The sequence below is a fragment of the Tachypleus tridentatus genome, chromosome 1, assembly GCF_004210375.1.
Source record: "Tachypleus tridentatus isolate NWPU-2018 chromosome 1, ASM421037v1, whole genome shotgun sequence".
NCBI classification, from domain to species: Eukaryota; Metazoa; Arthropoda; class Merostomata; order Xiphosura; family Limulidae; genus Tachypleus; species Tachypleus tridentatus.
In genome coordinates, this window is record NC_134825.1 from 178,424,479 (window position 1) to 178,440,803 (window position 16,325).

At 33.1% G+C, this 16,325-nt stretch overlaps 1 protein-coding gene across 2 annotated transcripts in view; it reads left to right on the forward strand.

Moving 5' to 3' along the window:
* LOC143231279 (leucine-rich repeat-containing protein 40-like) overlaps positions 1 to 15,751 on the forward strand; it is a 57,240-nt gene extending 41,489 nt beyond the window's left edge. Inside the window, exons 8-14 of one of the 2 annotated variants that reach the window (XR_013016873.1) lie at positions 4,499 to 4,589; positions 7,482 to 7,621; positions 10,297 to 10,404; positions 11,383 to 11,506; positions 11,746 to 11,823; positions 13,946 to 14,131; positions 15,360 to 15,751. Coding sequence is in view for 1 of the 2 variants with exons in the window: in XM_076465837.1 (XP_076321952.1) it covers positions 4,499 to 4,589; positions 7,482 to 7,621; positions 10,297 to 10,404; positions 11,396 to 11,506; positions 11,746 to 11,823; positions 13,946 to 14,131; positions 15,360 to 15,465 (820 nt within the window). In the remaining variant the exon portion in view is untranslated. The remainder of the gene's footprint in view (positions 1 to 4,498; positions 4,590 to 7,481; positions 7,622 to 10,296; positions 10,405 to 11,382; positions 11,507 to 11,745; positions 11,824 to 13,945; positions 14,132 to 15,359) is intronic. The other variant, XM_076465837.1, reaches the window with a different exon arrangement.
* The last annotated feature ends 574 nt before the right edge of the window (positions 15,752 to 16,325 follow it).

Below are 16,325 nucleotides of genomic sequence, written 5' to 3' on the forward strand. Positions count from 1 at the left end.
GGCAGCTTAACAGACTGATGGGATGGAAATTATCTGGATTAGTTCTGTTGGTTTGTTTCTTTGGGATCGTGGTTATAATGGCTTTTTTCCAAGTGTCAGTGTAATATCCAGTTGCTAGTGAAATGTTCATGATGTTTGTGAGGTGTTGTAATAGGAGAGTAGAGCTTTTTTTCAGAATAATGTTTGGAATTTGGTCATGTCCAGGAGAAGTATTCTTCAAGTTTTTGATATTAATTTTTAGTTCAGTTGTGGTTACTTTTCTATTGATTGAATTTGAGTATGCTTCTAATGTCTCGCCAGGGAACTGTGGTGAGAATATAGCTTGGTTTGTATTTATGAAATTGTTGACATGATTTTGGTGTTGTGTGTCAAAGTCAGCTGAATTTAGGTTGCTAAAGGAGGATTCGTAGTAGTCAGCTAATAAGTCAGCTTTCTCTACGTCTGTCCTTGCAATTTTATTGTTATGTGTGATATGTTGTAGCATGTGATTTGTTTTTGTCTGAAGCAATACTCTTGAATTTTTCCAAAATTCTTTTGGATTGTTCTTGATTTTTTCTAAGTTTTTACAGAAGTTTTGCCAATTAGTTTCTTTTGCTGTTTTAATTTCTTGTTTAACTTTTGCATTTGTTCTATTGATTTGTGTTTTGATAGATGGATCACGTGTAATATAGTGTGTTCGTCTTAATTGTCTGCGTTTGATTATTAGTGCATGAATTTCTGGTGTTAGAGTCCAATGATTATGTGATTGCTTTCTTCTTGTTTTAGGGATTGTGTTTTTTATGGCTTTCTGTATGGCTTCTGTAACTTGATTTACATAATTGTGTAGTTCTGTCTTGTTGTTAGCATGTTCAATTGGGTGGGGTAGGTATGAGTCCAGTGTAGCATTGAAAGTGAGCCAGTCAGTTTTGGTATAGGTGTATGCAGAGGGAGTCACGTACGCCACGGCAGGGTGGCGCGGGTGAATCATACATGAAATGGGGAAGTGGTCACTAGTGATTTCATCGTGTACTTTAAAGTTAGAGATTCTATTTACTGTGTCCTTGGGTGCTATGATGAAATCAAGTACATCGTATGAGCCGTTGACGGCTGAAAAGTGTGTAGGTGTATGGTCGTTAATTAGGTGCATTTTGTTACTAAAAAGAATTTTTTATGCACAACCCTCTGCGTGTGTTTCCCCTTAGTTCTGTATGCGGATAATTGAAATCCCCAATAATAATTGGTTTGGGTTTGCGATTTACACATTTTTGAAGGAAGTTAATGTCAATATCTTTAGATGGTGAACAATATATGGCTAGAATCGGAATAGTTAGCCGGTTGTTAAAGTGTATATTACAAAAAATGGTTTCATTTATGTTAGATCTAAAGGAATCTTCTATTGATATTAAATGCGAAATTTCTGTGCTAAAGTAGGCTATTATACCTCTGTTGTTTTCTGAGTGAGGTATGCTGTGCGTGATGAATCCAGGGATTGTGGTATTTTGTTTCTCTGTGCAGAGTGTTTCTGATATGATGATAATGCTGGCATTTATATGTTTGTTTACGTTGTATATTTCTATTCTTTTGTCTTTGAGGTTTCTTTGGCAGTTGATGTGTAAAATTTTAATGTGTTTTATCATTGTGTTGTTTTACTTCCCTTGCATGAATTTTAAGTGAAAGATGGTGTGGTTTGAGATGGGGAAGGTGAAAGTAGTGTCTTGCAAGGCTGCAAAGAGCAGTGAGTGCTCGTGTCTTGATTCAAATACAGGGAATTCACTCAATTCTTTTAGCATTGCTAATAAATTTGTGGTGAATTCTGTGGGGTTGAATGTAAGTGTTGTTTTCGAGCGTGTGGCGTCTGCGTATGTACGTGTTGGTTGTGGCCGAGAGTTTGTGATCTGTGTGTCTGTTGGAGTTTGTAGTAATGGTTGTTTAGTGATATGAGTGTCGAGGTTTGTTTGTTACTGTTCGTGGTTTTGAAAATAATTTTGTTTTGTATCTGAGTGTATTTAGGGCAGCCCTTGTAACTGGCTGCGTGAGGGCCCTGACAGTTTGCGCATCTCACTTGGTTACGCTCATTAGGACACTGAGCAACTTTGTGAGGTCCTCCACATCTTACGCATCTGTCTTTGGCCATGCAATTGTTTTTTGTGTGTCCGAACCTTTGACATTTGTAACATTGTATAATAGGCTTTTGGTGTGTTTTCTTCGGTTTGGTCGTGTGTCTTTTGAAGAATAAGAGGCAACCATTTTTTAATAGTTTGTCCTGATCATCTTTATTGTTCAATTACCTTGACCAGTGGCATTTTTTGTTTCGTTCTGAAAGAGATGATTCGGTCTGATTTTACAATGTCGTAGCCTTGTGTTTTTAACTCCTCTGTGATCTCGTTATCTTTGATGTCGAAATTGACACCTCTGATAATAACAGTAACTTTGGAGTGTTGTTTTTTGGTGTATTGATGGTGGCTTGGACCCCGAAGGCATCCTTGGGCTAGTGGGCCAAAATATGTGCAAACTCGTGTGGTTCTGTGCATCTTAACATAATTCTTCCATTGGCAAGATGTTTAATGTCCTTAAACAGGATGCCCGGGTAATAAGCCCTCAATTGTTTTACTATCTGAGGGATGTGTGTTGTGTTGTTTATTCCTTCAATGAACAGAGTTGGGATTCTGTATTGAGGAGAATCGTGTGATTGTATAACAGTGGTGGTGTTCTTAGAGTTAGTGGTGTTATCCATGTTATTGTTAGCGGTATTATTAGTATCCTGGTTAGTTGCGTTATTTTTGCTAGAACTAGTGGCATTGTTATTATTAGAACTAGTGGCTTTAATATTACTTACATTAGTTGCGTTATTGACACTGGAATTTTTAGTATTGTTAGTACCAGGGTTAGTAGTGTTATTAGAGTTAAGGTTAGTAGTATTGTTCAAAACTATATTTACCTTATCCTTTTCCTTCTTCAGCCTCTTCTTGTTCGTGGTAGTTTTTGCTTCTTGTGATTCTTGTCTTGCTATATCTTCTGATCCTGAGTATTCGCTCTCCGAACTCTCTGTCAAACTGCCCAGGGATTCCGAGGCTGGTCCTTCGATCACCTCATTCAACATTTCTATTATCTCTTTGTTTGTCTCCATTAGATCGTCTTACGATCTTTCTCCTCTTCATCCTATTCGTTTTACTAGTCCTGACAAGGACTAAGGATAAACCTTTTAAAGTGAAACTTGAAAATAAAGCACTTAAGCAAAATATTCCTTGTCTCTATAGTACGTCTCTCGCAGCTCTCGACTTGTACGTCCGCTCCGCTTGACGACGACCTTGAAAAAAACCAAAAAAAAATTAAATATTGAATGTAAATCTCTTAAATGCACTTTAACCTAGCTGTAGAGTGAGGGTTAAGAAGTAATTACCATACCTACAACTGATCATGGACAATGAATATGTAGTTGGTTTCTGGACTTTATGGGTTACATAACTATTGTATAGTTTTTTGTTTTTATTATCTTTAACAGGTGTATAGGTGTGATATGCAGACATTTCATGTTATCTGTTTTAATAATATAGGATTTTTTTCTTTTTTAATTTTCATTTTACTTTGTATGTGGTCTCAGTATAACATGGTCCAAAATGTTTCTAAGATTACCATGTTACGCTTGCTTTGTCTCATTTCTTTCTCTAGTAGATAATGTCTATTTGCTCATTTGAATATTGCATTAACATAAAGTATTTGATTTAGAAGGGTTAACTATGTAATATTTTTCGCTGGCTGAATTGATATTATTTCTATTTAGCAATTGAACAAAGCTGGGAGAGGGCAAATGGATAAAGAAATTAAGTTTAGATTATCTTTTGAATTCAGGCATTCTTTCTTATTTCATTTATTTTATTTTTATTGTGATTAATTTGGCAGAAATTAGCCTTTAATAACCAGTACAGATAACCATCTGTTTATCTTATCAATGCAGGCATGTACACAAAAGAGGGAGAGAGAGAGAGGGAAATTTTCTTTTGTTTTAAAAAAAAAAGATTGTTCTCAAGGCTCACCAAACATGCCTAACGTGTTTGTTTCTTAAAACTCAATCAAATTATCAAACACTAGTTGCTTTCTTTACTTACTGATTAGATTTGCTGTTAATAGTGGGTCTAATTATCTGATACATGATGGGAAGTCATTTCACCTGAAAATACCATGTGGACATGGGAATTATGTACATATTGGGGTTTAATGTGTGTCATGTCTTGTACATAACTATTAGTATTTCATTCCTGGTCATCTAATTTGTATGTCAAAATGCATCACTAAAGTGAAGTACCATTTTTATTAGCATTCAAGTTTAATAACTGTTGTCACAAATATTGTGTATGTTGAATGTTGGTGATTATTGGATAAAACTATTTTTACACGTTTATATATGAATGAGTTATAGACACTAATAATATTTGTGTTGGATTTATATTAGTTGCTTTATAATACATCATGTTGATCCAAAGTGTTATGTTATAAACTTGGTGTAAACTTCTGTGAGCAGTATACCTTATTCCATGGGTACCATGCCATGTCTGAAGTCACTACTGGTTGAAGGCAACCCCATGAGGAGTATTCGAAGGGATATTTTACAAGTAGGTACTAAAACTCTAACTTGAGATTCTTAAGTCAACATTAGTAGAATTTTGGAATTCTATTTTTATATTTACATTAAAGGATACCATGACTGCTAATTTACTTGGTGATTTTTATTGTTTGTACAGAGTATTTAGTACCTTTTTATTAAAAAGATTTTGAAATCTCAACGTATTATTAAAGCCCGTGTTTCCACATCTAATCATGTTATATCTGATGGACATGCATCTGGACAATAGCTCTGCAGTGTAGTTTCAATTGCAAAATGCTTTGCTGTAAGGCTCTCACTTCAAAGTATTCCACATTTCCTGCTTTCATTCCATAATCTATGTAAGGTGCAAGGACATTAGTTTCTTAGGATAATAATCACCAAACATTCATAGGCACTGCATCTAGTGACTGAATATCATGAAAAATCAGTTTTGTTCTCTTGCTGCTTGAAATAAGTGATAGTTTAATTGAAGATTTGGTTGTTAGCTTTACTTTGGTAAGCCTATACCCTTCTGGCCTCTTTTCCAAACAAAGATCATTCTTTATTTTGTTGTATTCTGCTGTTTGTAGAGCTCACAGTTGGCTTTTGCTACTGTCTTGTGTGTCTGTGGGTTCTCACCTGTTAAAAGATACTAACATTTTTTTTTACCTAAACTGTAATGCAACCTGTTGCATTTTTCTCTCCAGATTGTTCTGGTATCCCAAGTTGATCTATGTGCTTTTGTTTTTCAATTCAGTTAAGTACAAAGGACAGACCTATTATAGAAATTGCAAATCCTCAATCTGTATACATTTTTATGTGTGAATATTTTGTGTCAGAAAGAGCTTTTCATGTTACTCAAAAGTGGTCAGTTTTTGGTGTCACTTGATTGCTAAACAATCACAATGTTTTTCGTCATGCAATTCCACTGCAACTTTATATTGGCTGATTTACACATTTATAATCTTATTAACACAATGCACTCAACCCTGCAGTTAGATGAAAACAAGAAATTTGTAGAAGGCTTTGACATTTTGTTTAAATTTACCATGGAAAAGAGACTAAACAGTAGTTGTCTTTCTGGCTTAGCTGTGAAAGTGTAGTTGTGCCTATTTAAGTGAAATATATTTTTAATTCTCCAATTACTTCATTAATCTACTTTAAATTACTGTAAAATTAACATATCTTGCATTTATATTTATAATTTCTTTTATCTGAGTCAATGGATTTTAGTATCAAAATAAATGTTACTATTGAAGAACATTGTTCATCTCAACAATGTTCTCCTTATAGTTTTCAATGGTTATTGATATAGTTGTACCATTGAAATCTTAAGAGTTCTTAATAATGTAATATTACTGATATAATGAAATGAGCCATTATTTTAGTACAAAGGAAGACAACAGATTAAGAAATTATATAATTGTTTTAAGTTCTAAGAGTAACTTTTCTGAAACAATAATATAAAAATCTATAATCCACTTGCTCTCAATGGGTGGCTTTTTCTTCATCAGATGCATGCTGGGAATCTCTAATATTTAATACCATAAATAACAGTCCAACCTAATGAGAAGAAGCAAAGGAAAGACCATACCCATTTGTCCCATGAAAACTTGTGACCCAATTTTTAATTTTGCACATGTTATTAGCTTTGAAATTTTTAAATTCTGCTACTTCGTGTACAGTTTCATGTTTGTTTCTTTAAGGTGAAACAATGATGCAGTATTTACTGTAAGATACAGAATTTTGTAAAGGTAATAAAAATAATCACTAAACTGTTTTTAACAATTAAATCAGTTTTCAAACTGTTTATTGGCTAGTGGTCACATAACAGTTTATAGTATTATATCACTTTCCTTGCAGCATTTTTATATTTGCTAACTGTTACTTCGTAGTATAATTATTATACCAAATGTGGTTATGTAACCATATCTTTCCAAGTTTGTGCTACACATAGTAGCATAACTTCCTAGTCTGCCCAGCATAGCCAGGTGGGTTAAGGCGTGTGACTCGTAATCTGAGGGTGGTAGGTTTGCATCCTCGTCGCATCAAACATGCTCGCCTTTTCAGCCATGGGGGCATTATAATGTGATGGTCAATACCACTATTTGTTGGTAAAAGTAGCCCAAAAGTTGGTGGTGGGTGGTAATGACTAGCTGCCTTCCCTCTAGTCTTACACTGCTAAATTAGAGACGGTTAGAGCAGATAGCACTGTAGTAGCTTTGCACGAAATTCAAAAACAAAAGCAACCAAAACTTCCTAGTCTATTTCTTGTACTAAATGTGATTATCTAACCGTACCTTTCTTACGTTTGTGTTGCATTGCTATATGTAACACAAAGATGAGATTAAATATTCACATTTAATACGAGAAGTAGACCATGAAGTTACACTACTATATGTAGCACAAACAAGAAAATATAAGGTTACACTATCACATTTAGTACAAGTGTAACTTTCTTGTACTAAATGTGATTAGATAATCTTTTCTTATGTTTGTGTTTCATATAGAAGAGTAACTTCCTAGTCTAGTTCTTGTCCTAAATGTGGTTATGTAAGTAAGTGTGTTTTGTTTTTCATGCTAGCTTTTGCTGTGAGTGCTAAGAGTAATATTTACTTTGTTATAAAGAAAGTAAAGAAACTTATTGCTCTTGGTCTGGTCTTTTATTTTTTTAGTTACTGTGAATGCTTCATAGATATTCTTAAATAAACAGTACTGAAGTAATGTAAAAGAATCACGTATGACATTACGAGATTATTTGTTTTTCTTTTAGATGCATAAATCCTTAATAATACAATGTTAAAGTTTGATGATAATTTATAATATATAAGTTGTATCTTTAGTTTGTGTAATATAATTATGGAAAGTGAAGCCTAAACTGGCACAGTGTTAACCTAATTTTGTACTGTACAATTTACAGCAAGGAACTGTTCACTTACTAAGATGGCTGAAGAGCAGAATGGAAGATAACTTGTTTACCAGAGACAGTGATGGAATTTCTAGTGATCATCAGCAACTAGATAAACATGCTCTTCATGTTATGCACATTCTAGATCTCAGGTACAGCACTAGAACTGAACTTTTTATTCAAAGTACTAGTGTTATAAATCTGTAGTTAGACACTGGAACATGAACATGAAACTTAGTTCCATAACACAATCCTACCATTGGTTAAAAATATTTACCCTGTACAGCTGTAGTTTTAAATGCAGTTCCAATATAAATTTAAAGCATTTATTCAATGCAGCTTTAATTCCATAACACAGCTTATTCTCTGTTAGAAACATTCAACATACACAGGTTTAGTTTCTTAATACAATCTAAACATCAATTGAAAACATGGAACCCACACAGCTTTTATTCCATAATAGAATCTTAATCTCTGGAAAGATTTAATCTAAATAGCTTTAGTTTAATGACAGGCTTTTCATCTCGGGTAACCCTCTAACTAAGGGTAGGTTGAAGTGCATGTGTTATGCTTCTTTATAGTTATATTCAAAATTTAATTAAACTACTTTGTTATCAATTTATATTAATAAATTTGACATTGAAACATAGTCAATAAACCAAATTTGAATATATTTAAGTATTAATTTTATATGGAAATATTTAAATAAATCCACAATTTTTCTCTAAACTTTCCTTTCCTCTAATTTGTTTACTACCCCTCTTTGAAGTAATTTAATTTAAATTACTTGTTAGAAAGTACTTAATTACAAAATCTGAATTTTATGGTACAAAATACTTGTAGTTTTTTTTTTTTAAAGTTTGCCAAATTTCACCCCCTCGGTGTGTATTTCTGTACATAGCGAGTAAACCTCCCAAGGAAAGTTCTGTTCTTTCAGTTTACCTCCTCTGGGATCTAAACATCCACCCACGTGTTTGCCATGTGTGGTGACACGTGAAAGGGAGGAGAGAATCCTGGTGTTTGAGGAGTCCAACCCTGCCATACAACTTTGGTCTTGAATTCCTGTAGATGGGTAGCCTTCAGGTGGCCCCCTTGGGTCAATCGGCTAGTCCACTTGGGCTAGGATCAACGAAGTACCAGTGTTGGATGTTCTCAACAGGTGTTATGGACATTGTTTCTAATGGTAGTGTTTGGGTATAGTGTTCACGAAACTCTGGCATTGCTGCAGTGTCCTTGTTTGACATTGTAGTGTGTCCCCTTGTAGGGCTCCAGGGTGGGTGGGGTCAGTGGTCACTGAAATATTCCTTTTCTTTATGGATCCTTCAAAACAAACTTAAATAAAATAGTGAAAAACTGTCCATAAGTAAAAGGCCATGTCTTAAATTTTGAGCAGCAATTTTCAACATCTATAACACCTGTTGCACCTTATTTTCTTATCCTACATTCTCTCTCAGACAAACCTTGCTAGCTCTCCAAAGTCAGTAAAGAAACTTTGATCTGGTGACATGTTGGTGGAAACATCCACATCTCAACACAGTGAACTCCTCTTGCATTCAAAGGCAATTGGAGATATTCCTATTGAGGTTACACCTCATGCTACTTTGAATTCATCACGAGGAGTTATTGTTGAGAGAGACTTGAAGAACATCCCCTAGTCAGAGAATATTGCTGGTTTCTCCACCCAAGGAGTTTCTGCAGTGAGGCGTATTTCCACTCTCAAAGATGCATTACGATGCCAACGAATGTCCTCATCTTGACATTTACATCACCATGTCCACCTGCCACCATCAAGGTAGGTTATTCTAATTGCAGGGTGTGGCCATAAATTCCAAACCCTCTCAGATGTTTTCAGTGTCAGCAGTCCAGTCTCTTGAAGATGTCATACTGTGGTTGCTTGATGTGTGCTTATTGCAGTGGCAAGGACCACAATGCCTATAAGTGTGAAATGGACCCTCATTGTGTCAATTGCAATGGCTTTCTTATTTGTGCAGCATTTGAAAATGATTCATAACATTACTTATCCTGAGGCTCGAAAGTTTGCCCTACGCTTCATCTTGGACGTATGCTGCTGCACTCAGTTCCACTACTACAGTGGGAGTGCAGATGGATCTCTCTATGCCTCCAAAAGAATCCTTCTCAAACCAAATGAAAAGTCTTTTGATCTCCATGGTTGAAAAAGCCTGTGAATCAACTTCAACACTCAGCTCTGTCCCTAATATACATTTCAGCAAATCATAAGATCCACTTCCTCTGATTCTGGGAACAGGCATTTCTTCAGGCACATCTTCTCCCACCCCAAGATGCAAAACAATCATTCGTTCACATCCTCAGTCACTGGAATTCTCTTCCAAAAGCAAAGACCTGCCTAATTGACCCAGGGCAGGATCCATGGAGGTGAATAGACTTCCCTTGAATAAAAACGGCAAAGAAAAAAGACGTGGTCGTAAACAGAAGGGTTCTCCACCCAATTTGCCTACACATAAATAAAAATGGCCACTTCGATACAATGGAACTGTCAAGGTTCCTTAAGTAATGACTTTTGGCAACCAAAAAATTACTTGATGTTTTGTGCAACACTTAATTTTATCTTTCAAATGGATGACAGAAGGGACAAATAGGATACCAATATGCAGTTAGACATGACATGTTTCCACATTTGTTAAAATAGTGTCACCCACTGTATATTTAAAATGCAAAATACTCTTATTTGTTATTTCTGCCATTCAATGGATACAAAATACAACAATTGATCAAATACTTGTATTTTGAGATACATTTTATTTGTTTATAGAAGCAATGGCCATAACTTTTCTTCATTGATTTATAGTAGCAAAGATTTAAAGAATATTCCAGAAGAACTTGTGAAGAAAGCTGCCACAGAAGAAGTGACATCAATAAATCTTGGCAAAAATGCTTTAACTGATATTTCACCATGGTGAGATTGATACATTCTTTTAGAAGTTCTAGTGAGTTTATAGTAAGACCTTGATTTTCATCACAACTAGATTTTTGTGTCAATTTATGTTAGCTAGGTCTGTTATTATTCATGTATCTCAGAATGGCTGGTATGGGTGGGTGTTATCACTTTCACTTATAAGCAGAGAAAAAGATTTTGACCTTCCTAGATCATCTTCATGATATTATTAATGTTTTATTAAAAGCATTGCGTCCTCAAATTTTCATTATATTAGTAAGAAGCATGTTTTTTGATTTGCATTAGCTAGGACTGTTATTATTAATGTTTATATTAAGTGTTGTGTCCCTAAATTCTCATTGTTAATAAGAAGCATGATTTTTGTTTGTTTTGACTTGCATTAGCTAGTTCTGTTATTAATAGTGTTGTGTCCTCAAATTTTCATTGTTAATAAGAAGCATGTTTTTTGTTTGTTTTGATTTACATTAGCTAGGTCTGTTATTATTAATGTGTATATTAATATTGTTGTGGCCTAAAATTTTCATTGTTAATAAGAAGCATGTTTTTTGTTTGTTTTGATTTACATTAACTAGGTCTGTTATTATTAATGTATATTAAGTGTTGTGTCCTCAAATTTTCATTGTTAATAAGAAGCATGTTTTTTGTTTTGATTTACATTAGCTAGGTCTGTTATTATTAATATGTATATTAATATTGTTGTGGCCTAAAATTTTCATTGTTTGTAAGAAGTTTTTTTGTTTGTTTTTTTTTGCCACCATATAAATTTTATTAAATGTGTGACGGGTCTTATTAGAAAGATGTTTTGTAAAGTTTCTGTGAATCAAACTTGAATATGCAATAAATCTCAATTTGTAGTTTATATAATGTTTAATTATTTTTTCATTATCTGTTAAACTCAGGTTACTTCAGAGAAATGTATGTTTATTTTTGTTTTCATAGGTTTAAAACATCAAAATTATTTTTAGTCTGTATTATCAGTATTGTTTTCCAGTTTGGATATTCTAGCATCAAAAGTGTCAGAACTAAATCTGTCCTTCAACAAGTTTTCATCATTGCCTCAAATTATTGGGAATTTCTCAAAACTTGTATACCTAGATTTGAGGTAAGACTTGGAATTGTAGAATTCAGTTACTTTATTTAATATTACAGAAATTGTCTTATGTTTCACTTCTTTTTGTAGGACCTCTGAAGTTAATTTTATATATCAAGGTTTAATAACAGCTCTTGAGACTCATATTTCTCAAAGAAATTTATCTTTTTATGTAATATTTTATAAAATTTGGAATTTCTGGTTATACCTTTTAATTGGAGGCATTAAGTGATTTTTATTTTATTTTATAGAAACAACCAGCTAGGAGACTTGCCCTTGGGATTGTCAAAGTTATCAACATTGAGAGAGTTAAACCTGTGTAACAATAGGTAGGTTTCAGCATCAAAAATTGGGTTAAATGTGTTAACAGCAACTGCCAAGCTTTATTTCTATTCAAAACTCAAATTTGCTTAAAAAAACAAAAGGAAGCATCATTTTATTTTAATCTGTTTGTGTTAAGTGTAGTTATAAGTTGTATACAACACTAACTGTGAGAGTTATGTAGGTTAATAAAGTTAAACTTGTACAGTATGTATGTTTTAATGTTTAACTGTGTGTTTGATACACAGAGTTAATTGTGGGAAGATACTGCATGTTTCAATATTCAGTACTAACAGTTGCAGTATTGAACAGTTTTGTTCTGCCTGTAGTTATATTTTCCAAATGTGTTTTTTCAAATTAATAGCACCATGTTTATCTTTTTACATTGGAAAGAAATCACTTTCCCAAAAATGTCTGCAGGCAGTAAAAGGTGATACAGATGTGGGACATTATGGGCTTCAGTACTCGCATATTGCTCTCTAACTTCTGTTTGTTTTGATTATTTTATGATTACTATTTATTTGTATGAATTTTTTCATGCGAGTCTGGCGAATGGAGGTTAAGATTAATAGACAGCATATCCCCACTGCAGTATGAGTCTTACTTTCTGCAGTCACCTCCAAAATGTAGGGCACATTTTATATCACACATCATAGCCTGTATCCTGGGGATCCTTTTGATTTGTGCAGCATTTTTATTTCTGTTTGGGTTGTTTTTGTTCATTAGAAAATAGTATTAATCAGAGGTCTGGATATGCTGTTTTTAATAGCCCTTCCTTTTGATTTTGTTATAATTTGAAGTTGATAACAAGAACATGCAATGGGAATACTACCAGTGCTTATGTAATGATTATCTTGTGCATACTGCAGCAAGGGGAATATTAGCAAATCAGATTAGGAAATTTTATTTTTTAACATTACATTTAAACCCAGTTTTTTGTAATAAAATGCTTGGAACAAGTTTTTAATAAAAAAAAGTTTGCTTAATTGAATTAATTTGAAGAACAATTAAAAACCCTGTAACCTGAGTTCTTGCATTGAAGTAAAAAATATCCACCTTTCAAAAATACTCATGTTACAGGATTTTATCTTACAGTAAGGCTTCTTGAACCTATGTCTTTTTCTGACATCATGAATTAACCATACAGAGTAAATTTTCTCTATTTTCCACTGGTATAATGGTGATTTGTATGGCTTGTGATAAAATACTTTTTATGTAATTGGCTTTGTGTAGCATTGATAGTCATAGGAAAATTTTACAAGTAGTAGTAAGTTTAGGCCTAACTTACAATAATGTTTGATCAAAGCAAGCCTTCCTACATAGATCAAAACAAAGATTAGCAAATTAAATAATCTAGCTTGTATAATTTACTGATCTAACTATAAGTAAGCAGTGCATAAAACAAAAACTTATAATGACTACAAAGTATTATCAGTTGGGTAACTTAAGAGTTGAGCTGCAATCTGAATTTGTTGCTTCTAATTCTATATAGTAAAGCTCACTACTAAAAATTATAATCATAAGAAAAATATTTGTGTCAATAGCTGTTACAACAATGTTCATAGAGAAATTTAGAATAAAGCTTAAGATAATCTGTGATGACAAGAAAATCCACTTGTAGAGAAAATTATATATGTAAAAATAGCTGGTATAGGTAGAGAAAGCACTATGTAGAGGAGCGAACAACATAGTGCTTTCTCTACCCATACCAGCTATTTTTACATATATAAAGCTTAAGATAAAATATTTGTCCTACTGTCCAGTGATTTATTTAGACCTTCTATGTAATATCCATGTGTGATATCCATATTTCATTATTTATGTAATAATATATGATTGCTATGTTTTAACCTTTAAGTTAAATACCATGGGATAAGAGCTATATTTCAACCTTTGTGATTGCTGTTTTTGAATTTACATAATAGCTGTATTAAGTTATTTATTTAAAATCCAAACAAAGTAGCAGTTTTTAACTTCAAAGAATGAAATTTACTTGACATGAAATATGGTTCATTGAATCTTTATTTGATGATGTTTGTGATAATCCTTTGTGATTTGATAACAGTAATATAAAAGAAGATGTGAGCCAAATATTTTAATGAATTATCAATTACCTGTATCATCCATCAGGTTTGAGGAGATCCCAACTGTAGTTTTCACTTTCAGTAAGCTGGAGATTCTGTTTGCATCAGACAACAAGATCACATTCATCAATGTCTCGGGACTTGCAAAACTTTCCGTTCTTACTACATTAGATCTTCGTAATAACAACATCACAAATGTTCCTCCAGAGCTTGGAAACTTAAGACAGTTGAGGTAAGCCCATTGATCAAAGTATGCAATGAAAAAATGAAATTAGTCCTCTGAGAGAAAGAAACAAAAGTAGTTGTGTTCATTTAATCACCAAAGAAATCAATGCTAGGAGATTAAGTCTACTTAAAATGATATAGTGATTCCCATCTGTAGCAGTGTCCATGTTGTCCCTGACACATGGCTTGTGGAAGAATTTAAATTTGTGTTATCAGAAGCAGGGAATGATATTTCTGCTCCTACACTGATTGATAAATGTAAGGTTTTTAAGAATGATTGGAGTTATAATTTCTTCATCACACTGGTGAATGTTGTACTATGCTATATAATTTTTTAGCTTTTCAAAAAATTGAAATGTACTGATAAGACAAATGTGAAATGTTAACTTTTCAGAAAATACTTTAGTATTTAACACCAGATATTAATATTTGGTGTTGAATTCAGAAATTTAGTACAATCTATTTAAAATCCAGCTTTGTGTGACTTATTTCTGAGGGCACTTCACTATGGAGGGTATTTGGATGTAGTCGGAAGGGTGTCCTTAATGTTGAGGTTCGACTTTAATTTTGATGGGTCTAACCTTAACTGTGTGATGAAAGAAAGGGATATTGGTAATGGTTTGTAAGTTTTTTTTAAGCCATCCAAGTAGTGTGCTGTTGCTAGTGGCAGGGCAAATATTATTACAGGATGTGTCTGCATAAATACGGAATGCAAGCCAAATAGTTTATGATGCTATAGTACAGGTCACTGGTTAAGCCACATTTGGAGTATTGTGTTCAGTCTTAGGTTCCTTACCTCATAAAGGACAATTGTTAGAAAGGGTTCAGAGGATGCTACTAGAAATATATTTTGGATTGAGGGACTGTCATGTAAGGAGAGTTTAACATCTCTGAATTTATTTTCTTTTGAAAAAAAGATTTTAAAAGAGATCTGATTGAGATGTTTAAGATGGTAAATTAAATTATAGGGACAAATAGCATTTTTACGTTTACTGTAACAAACAATTATTATGCCCCCACAGCTAGCATGACAAGCAGTGATAGTAATAGAAATCAAAGCTAAGATTTAAAAAATGAGGAAACTTCCTTCCCCAAGTCACTAGGCCATGCTGGTTCAAAACTGAATGCAGTGTAGTTCTTTATAACACAAACTGGAATCACTATATTTATCAGTTAAAGTTTATTAAAGGGCAATAAAGTATATAAATGATGAAATATAATATTATGTCTTTCAGATCTTTACTTTTAGAAGGAAACCCATTTCGTAACCCTCGTCCAGCCATTCTTGCAAAAGGAACTCCTGCTCTTCTAAACTACTTGAGGGACAGAATTCCATGCTGAGAAGTTATGTTTCTTTCTTGTTAAAATACCAGCTTCTGCTTTGAACCAGATAAGACTTGTGCTCAGTGAATTTATAATTTCCAAACTCATTATTTCTTGCTGAGAGGATATGTTTTTTTCTTATTAAAATACCAGCTTCTGCTTTGAACCAGATAAGACTTGTACTCAGTGAATTTATAATTTCCTAAGTCATTAGCACATTAGTGAGCTCTGCTTGATATGTATCATTAAAAACATTCTAAATTTCTGTTTAGGAAATAAATGTATTTGGTATTTACTGCATAAACTTGTTTTTCAATGCAAAGTTTTCTTCAAGTAGTTAACATTATTGATTAGTATTCACGTCTTCAAGTGTGTGTGGTGAATGTACAATGTCTTTGGTTTTTGAATAAGGTTATCTACTTAGTAATCCTAAAATAACAATTTTAACTTTTATGTTACTTTCTGCTTGCCCAGTTGAGTTTAGTACTGAGATTTTCTCAGAAAAGGCTTTGGCAAAATTCGGAGGTCCTCAACAATCTAGAAAAAGGTCATCACTTTTTTTTTTGTAAGAACTTTTTATCTCTATTTTGCTGTTTACATACATTATTTTTTTCTCATGTATTAATCATATAGTGTTTAAAGTGTACTTAATGTTAGGATTGTTTTTGTTATTATTAAGCTATTACACGTAATTCAAAAAAATGTAAAAGAAAGAGTAAAGTCAAAGGTCATATTCTTCATGGTACATGAAAGATTTTCATATTTAATTTTTTTACCCAGTTGTACTTGCTTTAAAATCTAGTCAAGAAAATAAAATTAAGTGGAAATCAAAGGTCATATTCTTCAAGGTACATGAAATATTTTCATATTTAATTTTT